A 19,244-nucleotide genomic window follows, 5' to 3' on the forward strand; every position below is an offset into this window, starting at 1 on the left:
TGCTCCCGAAGTCTTTAAAAGTGTCGGAAATTTGTTACGATTCTTTTAGAAATCTTTAAAGAAAAACATATGAAGCGGCTGACAAGAACTATTAAAGAAATTTCTGTACGATTTCTTAAAGTAAATTATAAAAAAAAATTGTGAAACCTTTCAGAATTCTATGAAATCCTGGTATGCAGGGTATACATATACATACGAATATGAATAGATAAAGAAGATGTTGATGACACAAGGAGTTCATACCAACGGTAAATGTTGTTTTTGTACGATTGCTACAACCTGTAGTTGTTGAATCATGTTGGCAGGCTTGGCTTGGTCGTTAAATTTAACTATTCCCCACACCTACTCGTCAGGATTCCACATTCGAAAATATTCACTCGGTGTTCTGCCAATCAACGAATTTGTGGAGCCAGTTTGCTCGCATTTTCGGTATTGGTTGCACGCGTTGTTTAATTTTGTTCATTTGGCGGTGTTTGACCACACATACATATTAAATCAATCGAATTTTCCTGCAAATAGAAATCTACTACAGCACAACGGCTGACAGGAAAGACAAATCTGCAAGTGAAGGTAGAGCGTCAAAGTATTAACAATTCTAAAATGTAAAACGTTGCGTTTTAAATCAACATTAAGTTGAAAGAAAACACAATTTCATTTGAAATTATTGTGAGAGATTGTGTTGAAAAAAAGATAGAAATATTTTGAAGCTCTGTGTGTAAAATTTTATGATTTTACCAAGGGAAAACTAAAAAATAAGCTGGAGTTTGGGAAATTTAGAGCGTGAAGTTGAGGAAAACGCAAGAAACGAATAAGAAAAAACTGCGAAATTCCGCTTGTAGAAAGGTGAGTGTATGTGTGTGTGTAAACGTGTAGTGCGCTCGTCAAAGTGACGAATGCGCTTGGATGAACGAACGAATCGCTGTGGATGAGCAAGTGCGAAAGTACAATGTGTTGTTTTCGGCAAGGCGCGGCTATTATGTGTGCGGAAAGGAGTGCGCAAATGTACGGCAATTTTTTTCGAAAGTGCAAATTGCGAGTTCATAGAAGAAATTAAACAAGAAAAAGAAAGAATTAAAAAGGAGTAAAAAAAAAAAGGATGATGATTAATTCTATAGATGAAGAAACAAAAGAAAGTTACTGGCTACTCCGATGATGACGATGCACTAAACTTTAATAGAGGATGTTTAATGTGAAACTAAGCAATAAATGGATGCACTGGCCTGGAATGGGCTGTGGCTTAAAATAAGTATCTAGTAGGAAGCACAGAGAAAAAATTGCGACACACAGAGATAGGTATGGTAATTTCTTGCTTCATTCTCGTAGGGTTATAGATATACACAATGCTGTTATAAATAAATTTGGTCTCGCCGTTGGAGCAAGATCTGATGCATGCCTTATCTTTTTACTACATTCCCTACCTAACTGTTGTCAAAGTATTCGTTAGGGCATACATGAGTAATTAAAACAAATTTAAGCATATGCATTTAAAACGGTTAGCACTCAGTGATTGCATGGTTAGATACTAACACCTGTTCAAAGCGTGGCCACTCCCAAGAATACAGGAGGTTTTGTATACTTTCAGGACGCAATGAATAATATGAGATTATGCATTGGGCATATCTGTTGAGTAAACAATTTGTCATCGGAGTGGTTTATGCTTTTGTGATATTAAATGGGGTGCATTTATTACATCTTTATGCACATACTAATATAAGTATATATCTACATATTTTTTTAGGTCTTTCATATTACGTCATCATTTAATAAACTATAGTTTAAAAATTCCATCAAAATACCATAAGTATTTGTATATGTGTCTTGTAAGTGGCTGGGCGAGTGCAAAGCCGGTCTTGAGTTTGCATTCAGCCGCCTACTTAATTTTTTAAATGTATTGGTCAATTCGCCATCACCCTACAGAAAATCTGACAAGCGCAGAACTAGCGCAGACCTAGACCTTTATAATCTGATTAAAAAGTTGAAAATTTGCATGGAAATTTGCTGAATTTTTGCGAGCTTTCCACAAAGTTTAGGACTTAAATTTTTATGTTTTTTGTTGTAGAATGAACCATATTTTCATACAAAATTGGCGTAAAAATATTGGAATAAAAATTGTTACATACTATATTGTGAAAAATTTGCTGTGCCAATACTTTATTCCAGCAGTGTATATACATTTGTAATATGTATTGCAAAATTAATATATAATAAAAGTATAATTAAAGCTTAATATAAGTTAACCTTAACCTTTTACAACTTTCCTTCTAAGCTATAAAATCTGTGTTCGTATGGAATAGTAGCTTATGTCGAAATTCTGACTTTAGTATACTGCGGTGTTTGCAGCATACAATTGCGAATTACTCACTGGCGCCGAGTCGTTGAAGAACTTTTGGCAAATAAACGTGCAAGAAATAGTTCCAATACTGGCAAGTCAATATTCTTTACAAGTCTCATCAAAAAATTCCTTGTCGTTTAATGAATAAACGGAATGCCGCATTATACTAAAGCCTGCTTCCCGACATGAGCTCCTATTCCATACGAACACAGAAATAGTTTATGTATAATGCATATTCTCGATGCTGTTGTAACGGACGTGATCCCAAGCAGTACCGTAAATATATCACAGGTACAACAAGCGTTCTAAGAGTGTAACTTCCAGAGCCGCCACAACTGGCCGGTTGGAAATGACTAGTTTCGAAACCGTCTCATATAAACTTCTCAGAAAGAAAACTACGGAACCATGTAAGTTCGATGTTATCTATACCAATATATTCGAGTTGTTTAGCATAATTTCGCTGTCGATGGCCTCGAGGACTCTCTTCAGGTCCACAATCACCGCCAAGGTAAACTTCTTGGAATTCAGGTACTCCTTCCATTGTGATAAAATCAAGTTTAGCGCTGTTTTGCTTGAGTGATAAGCCTCAAAAACTGACTGCTCCTTAATGAATATTTTTTTTTAACTCAATATAGTTTATTAGTTGACTTTTTACAACCGCTTCCAGTATTTTTTCTAAATTGGAAATGTGTTTATTGGCCTAAGTTTCTTAGTTTTTATGGTGATTTTGACCTTTTTTATTGAGACAATGGTCGAATTATTCCACTCTGTCGCTACTATTCCCAACTGAATGCTTTTATTTACTAATAGGGCGGAAAAGTGAACCATACATTCCACTGAGTCTTTGATTACATCTCGAATAATAAATTATTTCCACTAATGTTTATCTATCGAATCGGATTCAAAACGTTAGTTTTCTATATTCCGATGAATATCGACGATACTATCCACAAAGAGATTGTTTAATTTGTCAGCGATTTCAGTACTATTTCTATATATTTTGCCGTTGATCAGAACTTCTTTGATGTTTTCTTTGTGGTCTGTATTAATAACAACATTCTTTAAGTATTTCTACATTAAACGACTATCACCTTTATTAATTTCCACTTAGTATTCCATATATTGTATTGTTTTAATTTTAATCATTTTCTTATGCGCTTTCTTTTTTCGAAAAATTGATGAGGTTGTCTGGGCTGTATCCATTCCACGAAGTTATAGATTTCAAAACATTTTATTGATGGGCCTTGTTTTTTTTATATTGCATTTGAACATTATAGTTTCATCATCCGCTATTCTATTTTCCTCCGCTTTTTCAAATGAAGCTGGCTTAGCGTTCGAGTACAACAAATCGATCAGTGTTTCGGAATATTCAGTAACCCTAGTATTAACGTTAATAAACTGTTATGTTCAGTTTCTTACAATATGTCGACATTATATACAGGTCTATATTAAAATCTCCGATAATAATGGTATTTAGCATCTTATCGCATAATTCCGACAAAATAGTATCCATATATGCTAGAAAATCAGCATCATTTGAACTAGGTGAGTGATAGACCACCCCGATTTTCCATTTGGTATCGAGATTTTTTAGTGGGGCTACTCCACACCAAACATTTTCATCGATCGATTTGTTTAGTACTATTTTAAAATCTAATGCGTTTCCCAAAATTATGGTTACCCCTCCTGTATGTCTACTGTACGAGTCACATCTTTCTGATCACTGATATGTTGGAAACTGTATTCCATAGTCGTACACATATTTCCTCTGTCGTGCAAGTTTCCGAACATAGAACTACATCCGGATCAACAATTTCAATTAGCCTTTCAAGTTCTGTTTTATTAGCTACTATACTACTTATGTTATGATAAACGCATTTCAAGTAAAGGCTCTGTTATGCATACTTGGCATTGCATGCACTGCTATACCATTTTTACGTAGAAATCAAAAACCAACAGACTTCTACATGTAAGGTGCTATGCGCCCGGTAACAGCTTACACACAAAGCTCATTTAACAGATTCCTTACAACTGACAACTCTCATGCAACGCCAAGTATGCATAACTGTGCTATTATGCTTTTCTTGTAATGGGTGAACCGTCAGCTCCATTGATACACTTGTTTATTTGCTCCTTTGTGCACTCCATGGTTTTATGGTTACCCAAGCACTTCAGCATAAATGGGTGAATTTTTAGAACAAAGTAAAATGTTCCTACAGCTTAGAAATTGTCCCGCTTTTCGCAGAGTTTCCAACGTCCACTACAATCACTACAGCGATAATATTTGTAAAGCTTTTACTACGCAAGTCACTTAATCAATCCGTCCGGCTAGATGTTAGTCGGTTCATCATGCACACTTGCCTCTGCTAGACGTCTATATAATCAATAACAATGCTTCATGCTAAAATAAGCAAGTCCAAACAAACACACTAGCAAGGTATAGTGCAATGCACTAATGACCACAGTGGAGGGCCGCGCAGAAGACAGGGTAGTCGTGCTAAGGTCGTTGTACTCGTTCAAAGTGCCAGTTTCACAATTGCATTGCATTGCGGTAGAAAGCAGAGTTTATTTATAATTGATTGCTTTGCAGAGATTATAAAAAATGTTGGATCCCACTTATCAATTTTTTGTATTAATTGATATGTTAAACGTCTTATAGCTACAATTCGTAAGCACCAAATTAAACAAAAAAAAAAAAAAAGTTTTGCTAGCAACTGTTAATTTGAAATATAATAATTTCGTGATAATATGTTTTATACATACATAATAGTCAATAAGTAATTTTTAAGCAAAAAACAAAACCCTCTTCAATTCTCATATAAAAATTTAAGAGTACCGTTACTGGTTAAAAAGTATTATGATGGTAGTGTATTTCATCATTTGAAATGAATAAAAAATATAACCAAATAACCAGATAACCTGATAACCAGGCAAGTGGGAAAAACCTCATTATTATTTAAGCTTTGATAAAAAAAATACTCTCGATCTCGGCCAAATATGCTTCTTTCAATAAGCTGTTATAATTTTCAAAGATTAAAGTTTTTTTTTAATAATTCGCGAATACGAATAAAAGGAATAAGTCTCAAAATTTGTATGCCCAAAGTGTCAGTTGGCTGGAAAAATAAAACTAAATAACAATTTTAATCTCAGAGCGAAAAAGTATAAATCATTAAACAAATCACATCCCGAAAAAACACGGGACAAAAATTTTTCGCATCCCGAAATCCCGCGTTTATCAAAATGCTTTCTGGAACATCTGCTGAAATCGTTGTACGGGGTCCGAAACTGACGGCCATGTGGCCTGTGAGAAGCCTAACGTTTGGCTTTGATAGCCTTAGATGATTTCGGCTGAATAGCATGTTTTTTTTTTTCGTTTCTCCTCATATACATCCATATGTAATTTATGCCGCAAGAACAAATTATTTTCATTTTAGCCTTGGGTCATTTTTTAATAATAAGTCTAAGTAAATACTTCTCTTTTTGATGTCGTTCATTTTTACTGATTTCTAGTGCTACAGTACCTAGTTTATGATCAAAGTGCTGATTAACTTTTGACATTGCCTTACAGATATTTTTGATACGCTTTCTCAATTTTTATTTATGCCAACCTGTTTTTGAACGTTCCAGCGTCAATGTCGCTTATTCTATACATACATACATACACTGAGCAACATATGGTCAAGTGCAAGAGGTAATGGAATAAAATAAGCACAAATCTGAATGGTTGTGTACGGTTATAGCCGTATGTATGTATGTAAGTACGTACATATGTATGCACTTATATAAGATAGCAAAAGTATGTAGGTAGTCTGCGAATCCAAAGGTGTGTTTATAGAAAGTGTTTAGTTGTGCTATTTAAACTTTGCATTCTTTATTTATTATGCGCTGTTTTTTTTTTAGTATTTATCTGTGAGGTAAGTTTAGTGATTAAATGTAAAGTTTATTTTTTCTGCAGGTTAAAATTAGGGTCTAACACTAAACTAACTCGATCTAGTCCCTCGTTTTCGAACTCCGCGGTTGTTTTATTAATTTTTATCAGTGAATTGTTTAGCAATTGTTAGTGTTAATTACTTAATGAAAACGCTTTATAAATAGTGGGTTATGGTTCTTCTTTATTCTCGCTCTAATTATGTTCACAATAGTATAATTGTTTAACATTCTATCTATGCAGCACCGCCAACTTCCTATTTCCCCATTAAAGTTTTTCCTCATTCCAAAATGTCAGATGCAGAGTTTTTTATTTTGTGTAGGCTTGCCGGTCGCTCGACCGACCGACCCAACCTAAGTTGGCTGACGCACGGTAAAGTTCATTGTTCGCTTGATATTGTTCTTGAAAGTGCTGACGAATGCTTCGTTTTGTTGGTGGTGTTCTCTCATTTTGTTGTAATGTCTATTTTTGTTGTTTTGCCTTTTTGAAAAGAGAAAAATTGAAAACGCAGATCGTTGCACGTTGCACACGGCAGCAGCAATCAACTTAGGGAATTCGGTTTTCGTCATTTGGTGGCATGCGGCATGTAGCATGCTGTGATATTCATGCAGCATTAAACTTTTCCGAGCAACGCGGCTACTTGGTTGTCACCACAGCATAAATACAATTTTGTATGTATACGATTTGAAATCTTAAAATTAAATATTTTACTGTTTGTCCTCCTGAGTCATACGGTTGTCGGTGTGTTTAAAATAGACTCGCGGAACCAATTCCGTGGCACATCTTTGCCGCAAACATTTCGTTGTAGCACAAGGTAGAGCGATTGCGTGTCGCAAAGTAATGTTTCCGTGTTCTTTTTTTTTGCGTATAAGTAATCTTCGATTTTATATAGTTACTCATTGTACATAGTGCATATGTACATACATATGTATGTATATATCGTTAGTATAGAAGGGAAAGGGCGTAACTCACATCGTCGCTGAAATGCAAGAAAGCCTCAACTAACTAAAATTTGTATTGCATACAACTTTGTGGGGACTTATATATGTATGTAATTCTATGAAATGCAACATAATCAATTAAAAAGTGAAGTTAGGATTTTTAAATAGTTACGGCTTTTGTATTTCAGCGACGATGTGAGTTAAGCCCATTCCATACACCCAGTTATGCAAACTTGCACTGCTATACCCAACTGAATTCTACGTGTTAAGTGCTATGCGTTGGCTAACTGCCCTACACGCAAAGCCCATTTAACAGATTCTTATGTGACAACTCTCATGCTACGCTAAGTATGCATAACTGGGCTATAACGATATGTACATATGAACAGTGTCGACTATATAATTTTGGACCAAATCAATATAATTGGTCTGTTCCATTGAACTTCGGACTAAAACCTGAGGAACTGTCAAACTACAATTTTACTCTCTCAAGTGAGAGTAAAAGGAGAACAGTTGCAGAAGTGTACAAGATCGCAAAAGGCACCTTTTCCTGCAAAAACGTCAGTCGGTTTGTGTACATGTCATTGGTACAACATTGATTTGGCGGAAAGATCACCAAATAATTATTAAAATCTATACAATTGAGAATAATTGCGTACATATTCAAATATTTCGTTGTTTACTTCCATTTTTTTATTAATAAATGTAAGGTTATTTGCTTTCACCGCGTACTGCTTTAGTTTACAAATGCAAGTCCGTACTAAATCCTGTAACATCTGACTAGGAAGAGTTGCTTAGTTACTCTCTCAGATGTTTTCCCAGTGACACGTTTTTTTGTCTATAGGAACGACTTGCTGTAACTTCTGACTAAATCCTGTAAACCGGATTCGTATTGCAACAGACTAAATATTTAGTTTGTTTCAGTATTCTTCGGACTAAAACCTGTGGAACTGTCAAACTACAATTTTACTCTCTCAAGTGAGAGTAAAAGGAGAACGAACAGATGCAAAAAGCACTATTTCCTGCACAAATGTCAATCGGTTTGTTTACACGTCATTGGTACAACATTGATTTGGCTGAAAATCAGTAGTGGGAGAAATTTTGTGGTTTTCATCAATCACACTACACCCTAATATACTCGGACATTTCTTTCACAAATTCCACAAACGTTTGAGTAAACACTAATATAATTAAGACATCTGTTTTTGTTTATTGAAAAATGTTCATATTTGTAGTTGCGAACACCGCGATCCAGATATCCAAATTTAGATAAATTGTTCTAAGCATTGAGTTTCAGTTTCGTTGGAACATCTGTTGCTGTTGCTTATGATGTGCGTCAAAATAACGTAAGTGCAAATTACGCACGCGCCTGTCATGCTTCACTTATTGTCTTAACAATTAAATTAAATGTAGCAGTAATTAGTAGACAACAGTTAAAAGAAAAAGTGTATACAAAGTTACATATGTATATCAATGAAACCGTAATTAAAGTGGCGGCCACAACAGCAACGCAGTAAATTTTGATGGCGCCAAAACCGTTTGCACCTTAAAAAATTTCCTAATTTGTAAAATAAAATTTAAAGTCTAGCAAGCAAATTGCTTACAAATAGCGCAAATGAAGATATTTGCTATGGCAATGTTATAAATTACACCGAGCATACGCTCCGCTTCGCTACATCTGAAAATCGACTGCAACTTGAGTCACAATGTATTGAAGTTATTTTGCCTTTGGTTGTGGTTTTAGGCCGCACATCTTATTATGTACAACTTTATTTCTTTTGTATGCTAAAATATTTGTATTTGTATGTTTCATTCTATTTATTGCAGTTGTTGCTAAGAAGAGACAAAACGTAAGCAACGAGTAGAAAAAGATTACGTGCAAGTGCACCACCACCACAATAATAAGCACTGGTTTAATTCAGTTTATCGGCCTATCGAGACAGTCATAACGATAGTGAAGAGAAGACGAGACTGTTAGTCATCTACTGAGTGTGCAGTAAAACAGAATCAAACAGCAAAAACAAAAAAAAAAGAGCAGGAATACAATAATAATACAACAATGGCAGTCAACGTATACTCCACAAATGTGACTACCGAAAATTTATCCAGACATGATATGCTCGCTTGGGTAAACGATTGTCTGCAAGCGCAATTTGGTAAAATTGAAGAGCTCTGCACTGGTGAGTAGAGGATTACATATCCATGTGTACATAATCATTTATTGCTTGCGTATTATTTAGGCGCTGCTTATTGCCAGTTCATGGATATGCTGTTTCCCGGCTCGGTACCAATGAAAAGAGTCAAGTTCCGCACAAATTTGGAACATGAATATATTCAGAATTTTAAAATCTTACAAGCTTCTTTCAAAAAGATGGCCGTTGACAAGGTAATATGAGATCTAGTGTATATTTTCTACTGCAATCAATGAAAACTTATCAGTTTCAGTTTTAAAAAGCATTATTTTCTATACAAATTTAGACTTTAGTTGTTTGAGTTTTAGATGAATTTTATTTTTTTGTGTGGTTAGCATAGTTCATGTATAATGATTTGATATTTGGTTTGATATGCGTAAAGAAAGGACGTGCGTATGTCAGAAGAGAAGTTATTGAAAGAGGTTTGGTTTTATGGAAAAAAATAAAAATTAAATTTCGAAAGTTAATTTTTTAATACATGTGGAACGAGCTCAAGAGTAATTGAAAAATAAAGCCTAGCAATTTGAATGTACACCAATATCTTTTTTTGGCTCAAAAAAATATTCCTTACAATAAAAACATATTAAAAATTTTGCAGTTATAAAATAATTTTTTTTATTTTATTTTATTTTATTTTATTTATTTATTTAATCAAATGGAATAAATCCTTACTGACTATAAAACAAGAGAGCTTATATACTACCTAAAATAATTAAGTAGGACAAAACGAACTGTTCCAAATGAGAGAGACGGGTCATATTCAGAGAGCTCATTTAGCTCAGAAAGGGTTCTGAACAAAGGCGAGAATTTTACATAGTTAGATTTAGGAAATCCCAGGTAGAATAAAGAAACACGACGCAAATTATGAGACGGGACGTTTAATGCTAACTTATCCAAAAGATTAGGACAATCGACTGTGCCCTCCAATATTTTGGCCACAAAAGAGGCTGCTAGGAAAGAACGCCTAGTATTTAACGAACTTAAGTTAATAAGTTGACAACGGGAAGTATACGGAGGTATAGGCTCAGAAAATTTTAGAGAACGCAAGGCAAATTTAATAAAAACTTTTTGAATCTTCTCAATCCGGTTTATATAGACAGCCTGATAGGGACGCCAAATGAAAGACGCATACTCAAGCCTAGATCTCACTAACGTGACATAAAGAAGCTTCAGAGTATAGGGATCCTTAAACAACTGACCATTACGACGTACGAATGCTAGCATTGCATAAGCTTTGGAAACTACGTAGTTAATATGGGTTGCGAAGGTTAATTTTGAGTCGAAGTAAACCCCTAAGTCTTTAACCTCTGCGACATAACTAAGTTCATGGCCCCCAATATTGTAATTAGTTTGAACGGTAAGAAGCTTTCTGGTGAAAGTGGAGTAGGAACATTTACTAACATTTAAAGATAAGGAATTAAGAGAGCACCAAGAATGCAGGTTATTAAGCTCAGCTTGCAGCAAAAGAGAGTCTTGTGAGGTTCTGATTACTGAGTAAACCTTTAGATCGTCAGCATATAATAAATACTTAGAAGACTGGAAGCATGATCCAATATCATTTATGAATAAGACAAATAAAAGAGGGCCCAAGATACTGCCTTGGGGAACACCCGACGTAGCTACAAAAGGAGTGGAGAGTATGTTATCAAAAGCAACTGTACAACACCTATCGGACAGATAGGAATTAATCCATTCCAGAAAAGTTGAGTGAAAACCCAATCGCGATAACTTGTTAATTAAGACTTTATGCGAAACTCTATCGAACGCCTTCGAAAAGTCTGTGTACACAGCGTCCACTTGTAGACCTGACTGCATCGCAGCGACACAGTCCTCCATGAATGTAGCAAGGTTGGAGACAGTTGACCTCCCACTAACAAACCCGTGCTGGTAAGGGCAAATTAAACTTTTCACTGCGAAGTTGAGCTTCTGTTTGACAACTGATTCCAAAACTTTTGGGACAGTGCCCAGTTTGGAAATAGGCCTATAATTCGAAACGTCGTTTTTGTTCCCACTTTTGTAGATTGGTGTAATGAAAGCTTTTTTCCAGTCGTCAATAAAGTAGCCAGACGAAAGAGATTTATTGAACAATATTGTTAATGGCTGAACAAGCGATGGGCACCGTTTGAGCATAGCACCTGAGAGGCCATCAGAATCCAATTTAAAAGAGTGCTTTATGGAGCAGATGGCTACTTCTACATCACTTTCGGAAATATGCAGTGCGCCTAAGTTAAGGGCAGAATCTGAAAGAGGGTACCGTTCAGAAGCAACATTAGAATCCGAGACATAATTGGAGGAGAAAAATTCTGCGAATAGATTGGCTACGTCAGCAGGTGTGTCGGGTAATGTAGTAGAGAAAGAATTTTTGGAGCCCAGAAAAACACCATATGCGTAGTTCGTGTCCTCATGTAAAGATTTTTCAAAATAAATATACCATAACTTACATATGTATATATGTATATATATATATGCATATAAATACTGAAATTGCCTTCTGATTAATGATTTGTAGATTATACCAGTCGATAAGTTGATAAAGGGTCGTTTTCAAGACAATTTTGAATTTTTACAATGGTTCAAAAAATTCTTCGATGCAAATTACGATGGGCGCGAGTATGAGCCGCTAATAGCACGTAGTGGTATCAAACTGGGCAATGGCATTGGTGGTGGCGGCGGCAGTAGTGGCCGTGGCAGTAGCAACGATTTACTCGAGAAACGACACATAGTACAGATGCCAAATCGAACACACGCGCTACCGGCTGTAACTCAACGCACTAGCGGTAGGCCGGACAGAGGTGGAGGTGGGCAAATAATAAAATGAGACAAAATGCGAGGAGTTGGAGAGCAGATGATTCATCTTAGCTTCCAAATTCTGCATGCTTCATAGATAAGGGTGCAAAATATTTGCAAAATGTTAAATAATCAACGTGAAGCACGAACCTATTTATAATTGAGAAGAGTAAAAAAAAATCAAGAAATTAGGATAATAATTGGACGCATTTTACTATGATGACAACCCAAAGCATAAAGCTCACTGCACTCTGTACTAAGTACTCGCACATAAATATACATAGAAGCACACATTCGCACAAAATTGCATACGTATGTATATACAAATGTACGTGCACAAACATTAGGTATTTGAAGGCACATGATGGTCATAATAAGGGGACAGAGGTCACCTTGAACTTTACGTAGAATTCTTACTCGAAACGGCTGTTGGGCACGACCCGACCTGCTACAACTCAAGTCGACTTCTACTCGCCGTCATTGAGCTAACACCCTGGGGGCTTGTTTTTGTCTTTAGTACATAATTATAAACATATGTACGTGCTTTTAATATTCGTTTTTAGTATGTTTGCTAGCTGCGTACATACAATACATACATATATATTTACGTTCATGTGGACCTTATTTATTTTATTTTATTTTTTGCATTTTGTATATCACAACATACATACATTTCATCAGAACAGTTAAGAACGTGTCAGACGTGGCAATATTTAAACGCTATTCACTGTCAAATTGAGAAAGAGAAATTTTATTTCGATGTGTGAACAGCCAGAAGATCTTTCTGTCACGTTTCGGAGACCATTTTCAGAAATAAAAGTTGCAAGATGTGACTGCAATTGAGATAGCGGAAAGATTTCGGAAATATATTTCAACTTGCTCGTGCTGCCCTAGCAATCTGCAATTCGCTTTTCGAAAATAAAAACCCTCTTTCGAAAGACACTTTACATGCAAGGTGTGGCTCATGCAACTGCTTCCTAAAATTTCTCAATTTAATAGCCCTTTCGAAATATATTGCATTCCCATGTCTGATACGCTCTTTAGATCACTTTTACTGGCACTTTCTACATACATTCATTTATGAGCAGATTTTCTTGCCAACAGGTTTACTTGGTGACCCTGAACATTTCACAATTTCGTCACTAGTGTTTTGCGTTGAATATATTCGTCACTAGCGTATTTTTGTATAAACATATTACACATGTATGTACGTATTAAACTGCTGCACAAGTGCATTTGGTTTTACCTAAGCAATAGGCAACTTTTTTGCAGTAAACACTTCAAATGACACTAGATTAGAAAACAATCGTTCGTGTATCTCAACAGAGCACGAAATACGGTTTTTTTGTTTGGTATTTATGGCTTTTTCTTTAGACCGCTCGACTGCTTTTCAAAGTTATTCGTAAGGGTTTCAAGCATTTTTTCGCAACTTTCCGAAAATTTTTGAAGTCCTGGAATTTATTAGGTCTTTCGCTGTTAATTTGTTGCGGAACCTTTTCAAATTATTCCTGGCATTTTCGAGATTTTTTTAGAACTTTTATAAATTCTGCAGATTTTTTCGGTAGTTTATACTTTTTGGGGGTCACTCAAGACTTGTTGGGTTTTCTTCGTATTTTTTGCAGCGTTTTTAGAATTTTTAGTTTTTTTTCTAATCATGCTTCTTATAGATGATTCGAAAATACATCCAGGGCTAAAATTACCGCTTTTTTTCTATTTAAAAATAAGTCTTTAGGCTTAAAGAAAGCTTTGTTCGAAATATTTTTTCAATTGAAAATTGAAGTTTACTTTTTAGCTAATTTTTCCTATTTCACCAATAACTGAACTGAACATATGAAAAAAAGTCTTTACCAGTGTTAAAAACGCTCGAATCATCATATTTATTTTTAACTTAAGAAAACCCAAAAATTGCACTGCTATTTTAAATGAACACTTGATTTGAAACCAGCTTAAAGTGCATTTGTGCAGCTGTTTAGTATATACAAATGCATATTGTTACGTATTTAGTGTATTTTCAAATGTTGGGGTATGTCGTCTTGCAAAGGTTGTTTTGAAGCTCGTAATTTTGGTTTGTTCCAGTTTTATTCACACATTTAATTTCAGTTTTTTGTTTTGTTTGAATTTCACTTTTTAATAAAAAGAATGTCACATTTTTTATTATACCATGAAATATGCACTTGGAGTTACTGGTCATGAAGGTAGCAAGCACTTCGCACTAGTATACTGATTCACCGGGAGTTCGAAGAAGAAGTTAAAGAAAAAATGTGGTTAAATAAACCTACATATCTATGTACATATGTATGTATGTATGTACATAGTTGCTTATACTGCTGCGTATTCCGAATTCGACTTGAAAAAATTAGCATTTTTTATCATACTTTTTAGCATTTCCCGTTAAATGACGCTTTGGCTATTTTTTAATTGCTTTGATCTTCAAAAAAAATAGTTTTTTATATTATATACATATCTCATATATTCACCAATAAAACGCCGTCACGGCTAATTGTATCACTAAAATATGCACTCGTTTTGCTTTGAGCTTAGTGAAAACGAAATACTTTATTTACAATATCAACTGTGTTGATTTCTGAGTGGCAAAATAATAGTTGAATATATAATTACTTTTCATTTATTGGAAAACGCACTTACAGTTTTATGCTGCCACTTTTACGTATCATAACTCTTTGTGCCTATAATATGGTTTTGCAATATATTGCAACTCTGAATTTGCTAAGGTGTCTTACAAAAAGTAATCTACTTTTTTAAAACATTTCATTTGCGTTTTCTATGTTGCATCATTTCCATTACTTTTTTATTTCTCACATTTTATCTTTTATGATTTTTGTCTTATCTTTTCTTTTGCTTTTCACCTTGGTTCTTTTTTCGTATACTCCATATTTTAGATAATCCCAATTGACAAACTGATCAAGGGCCGTTTTCAAGATAATTTCGAATTCTTGCAATGGTTTAAAAAATTCTTCGATGCCAATTATGATGGCCGAGATTATGATGCCAGCGCTGCTAGAGACGGTGCACCAATGGGTTTTGGTTCGGGTGTGGTGAAAGCGTTACCTGGCACTGGTGGCGGTTCGTTATCCTCACGCAAGCCAGTTTCCATAGCACCACCGACGCGTCCCTCAACAACATCGACGACACGGCCCAGTATGTGGTGTTAAATTACCTACCTATATAGTATCTATATCATGTGTACATATAAATCAATCATCACTTTCTAAAAGCGCTTTGTTCCTCCCCGATTCGCTTCTTTTTTTATATATATCCTTTCATGTTTTTATATGTTTGCACTTATTTTTTTATTTTGTATGTTTATGTTTACTATAATATACATATGTACTCACATATCGCTCATTAGCTTCAATAATGTCAACTCAAAAAAAAAAAACCAAACTCGAGAAAAACGGCTTTTTGCTACGGGTAATCGATACATCTTTGAAATTTTTACACAACGTAGAAGAAGAGGTAGTAGGATTAATTTCTGCGTACCTAACTTAATATTTGTATTTTTTGGATTAGGACACTATTGAGGTACATAAATGAGCAATATGTACATTTTATATTACAGAAACGATTGGAAATTCGTTGGCGTCTAAAAATTATTCGTATTTATTTTATTTCATCAAAATTTATTTATTTATATATTTAGTTCATCAAATATTCGTTCAAAATCATTATTCATTGCTTCATAGTATTTGTGTTTTTTTTTGCTTCATTTAACAAAATTGAGAGCACATTTTTTCCAAAAAAAACATTTTCCGCATGAAAAGAAATCACAAGCAATCAAAAAAGCGTTAAAAATCTCCTTTTGGTAATTGAAACGCGTACGTGCTTCACGTTTGTTAAATTTACCCTTAAAATAATAAAATGTTTTCCTCTATTTGTATTAATACTGTCTGTAAATATACTTACATTGTAATTTTTTATTTTTGATCCTGATAACCCACGCATTTGCGCAGTCTCTAAAGTACCACCTCGCGCTGCACCATCTGTCGTAACTAAGACAGTTGCCGTGAATAATACCACCGGTGCGGTCAAGAAGTCTGGCGATGCCTCTAATGCGGTATCAAATCAACAAATTGAAGAATTGTCCAATCAGGCAAGATTTTTAATGAATGAATAAATGTTCTTAAATACATCCTTGGATTATCGCACATTTACAGGTAATGGATATGCGTTTAAACTTGGAAGGATTGGAGAAAGAGAGAGATTTCTATTTCTCAAAATTGCGTGACATAGAAATTCTGTAAGTATAAGTAAAATTGTGCATAAGTTATTGAAGCGTTGGCGTTGTACAGTTAAAAGACAAGAAGTTTGAAAATTGTAGCGGGGCGACCACAGCCGGTTTCAAATTCCGATCCAAGAATTTATTTTTTATTTTTTTGTAGCTTTGACCACTTATTCCAAGTTAAAAAGAAATAATAATTCGGACATCCTTTTCTAGCTTTGTGCTATTGCCGATAAATGTACATAGTAGTTATTCGCTTTCGGATTTGATTGCGGTAGTGTGCTCAGCATCAAATTAAAAATATTAAACTTTAGTAACAAAGTTATATAGCTTAAATAATGCATACATATTTGTAGAGTCGTTAACTGGTATCCGAATTTTTTTGTTAATTAAATATTTAAAGTTTCATATACATACATTTGAACGAATAGAAACCACACAATCCAAAAAGCATTATATTGTTCAGTTTTTTCAATTCTCAACAACATCTCTCATTCAACAAACATAACCAACGCTTCTGCATTATTATACACGCATTCATATTTTATGCATTCAAAATAAAAAATTTCACATTTTTCTAATAGCTGCCAAGAAGCTGCAGAAGGTGACCCGCATCCTTTAATACAGAAGATTTTGGATATTATGTATGCGACCGAGGTAAAGCGCAACACTTCTGTATGTGTAATTTCATTTGTATATTTCTTTTTTCACCCCCAAAAATATTCCTTTGAACAAAATTTTAAATTAAAAACTAGTTATTTCAAATGCCAATTTATGAAGTGAGAAATCAAGTTGAATCCAGTTTCAAAAAATAAAATGCAAAAATTAAACTCAATACTCGAACAAACAAAAGACAAAAATATAAATTTAACTTGCATTTTCTAAGCAAGGAATAATAACTAAAAAGTACTTGTTATACATAAAGGAAAGTGTCGGGGTTGGGGTTGTATTTTCGAGGTTAAGATAAAATCCTGCCTGACAGAGCAAAACGGACTACAGAGTCGTGTTCAACGCATCAAAATACATACGAAAAGGATAGCCTGAGACCTCCGGACCCCGACACTTTTTATGTGGCAGTGTAATTTTTCGAGTTTTATGGAAAAACTAATTTTTTAAATAAAAATCTTATAATGTTACACAGCTCCTGTTTATTTTTGGTTTCTCACTTTATTGTTAACTGTAGAAATTCTGTATATACATACATACCTATTATGCGAAGTTTTTTTTTTAAATTATAATATTTCAAATATTAAAATGATGTACAAAATTAAAAATTTTTAATTAAGTATCTAAATATGCAAATGCTTATTTTAGCGTTGGCGCATTCAACAAAAATATTTCTAGCGGCTTTGTGCGCGTAACGCACTGTGGTTACAGTTTTTATGTACCACCTATTGACATTTTTTCTTTAGATTATACGCGGTTAATTGGCATTTTTTTATTAAACCGTTCATATAAAATACTAACACATTTTGGCATATCGTCTTAACAGCCAATGACTTCTATTGATTTAAATTTATAACTTTACTTTTTTCTTTTTTCTTTCTTTGTTATCATCAATACACCTAAAACAACACGAAAAACACCACGTGGCCGTTATTTATCATTGGAACGATAAAAATCTTTTGAAAATATCATTTTACGCACTCCTGGCACCTGACACCACATCTCGTCTACAACCAACCTTCACCAACTGTCACATAACCTGCTGCATTACTCATCCCACAATGTGCATATGTTCATATTTGCACTGCTCCAATGTGTGTCACCTTTGCATATGTGTGTACATTTTATGCGTGCGTCTGTCAACATTTTCTTGCGTTCATCTGCCTAACACTCATTTACTCCTTGCCCATTTACATTTCATTCGAAACTTTTACACACCTATACATTACACATTGACAGGATGGTTTTGCGCCTCCGGATGAAATTCCGCCCGAGGATGAGGAGTATTAAGAGCAACAACTCACAAGGAGGATTGATTACAGAACTGCAACATAAACAGAAACAGATACTGAGAAAAAATATTATAATATACAAAAGAAGATTAAAAATAATAATACAAGAATTTAAGCATAATAAACTATGTTAAACATGATGGATAAATGTTGAAAATATTGATGTACTCTCAATGACAATTTAGAATGGAAAGTTATGGCGCTACTGCTATAATCAATGAAGCACTGATGAAGCCAACAGATAAGGCGAAGTATATTTTAAACTACACGAAAACAATCTAACGAAAGAAATTCAATAAAAAAAAAAATGTTTAAACATAAAACGTTAATAATAAAAGGTTATAAAAACTAATTGACTACTTCATGTGTGTAAATGTATGTTCTTGGGACTGTGACTAACTGTACATACACACATATGACTGATTTGCTTAGTAAGATTTAGTTAGAGGAGTGCGTTGCCGAGCAACTGGGGAGCAGCAAGGTTTTGTGCGCTATCGGAGAGACTACAGTAGCAATGTGCTCCTTTCAGTTTTGAGGAATGTTTTTTCTTTTCATAAATAACAAGTATTACATGGAAAATATGAAAAGCGTAAACTGGAGAAGCTCATGTGTATAAAAATAGTGCGTTGGCAAATTAAGTTTAAACCTAATTATTTATTGGCACTGCGAATTAAGTTTTTCGGGTACAGTACCCCCTCGGTAATAGCGACAGATTAAAATCACTGGTTGTTGCAATTACCGAGGTTGTCGCGATTACCGGGCCTTTTTTTTACTATACAATTAAAGAAAATAGATAAAATACTGTAGTCACCAATTCCAGTAGACAAATTCAGGGGTTAAAACGCCTTCCTGAGATACAGGAGGCC

At 34.5% G+C, this 19,244-nt stretch overlaps 1 protein-coding gene across 6 annotated transcripts; it reads left to right on the forward strand.

Annotated features, from left to right (window-relative positions):
* Positions 1-375: 375 nt before the first annotated feature.
* On the forward strand, positions 376-18,537 carry Eb1 (microtubule-associated protein RP/EB family member 1). 6 transcript variants are annotated; one of them, XM_017620925.1, is made up of 8 exons: positions 376-570; positions 9,029-9,381; positions 9,442-9,587; positions 11,903-12,191; positions 16,152-16,291; positions 16,356-16,438; positions 17,005-17,095; positions 18,326-18,537. In XM_017620925.1, the coding sequence occupies exons 2-8, from the start codon at positions 9,261-9,263 to the stop codon at positions 18,374-18,376; spliced, it is 921 nt and encodes a 306-aa protein (XP_017476414.1). In that variant the 5' UTR covers positions 376-570; positions 9,029-9,260; the 3' UTR covers positions 18,377-18,537. The 6 variants fall into 6 exon arrangements, with proteins under 6 accessions (XP_017476414.1, XP_017476434.1, XP_017476441.1 ...); XM_017620945.1 differs by having other exon boundaries at positions 17,005-17,077; XM_017620952.1 differs by lacking the exon at positions 11,903-12,191 and adding an exon at positions 15,081-15,339 and having other exon boundaries at positions 380-570.
* Positions 18,538-19,244: the final 707 nt, after the last annotated feature.

The sequence above is a fragment of the Rhagoletis zephyria genome, unplaced genomic scaffold (genome assembly GCF_001687245.7).
Source record: "Rhagoletis zephyria isolate East Lansing unplaced genomic scaffold, Rhagoletis_zephyria_1.1 Rzeph_scaffold_00040, whole genome shotgun sequence".
Lineage (NCBI taxonomy): Eukaryota > Metazoa > Arthropoda > Insecta > Diptera > Tephritidae > Rhagoletis > Rhagoletis zephyria.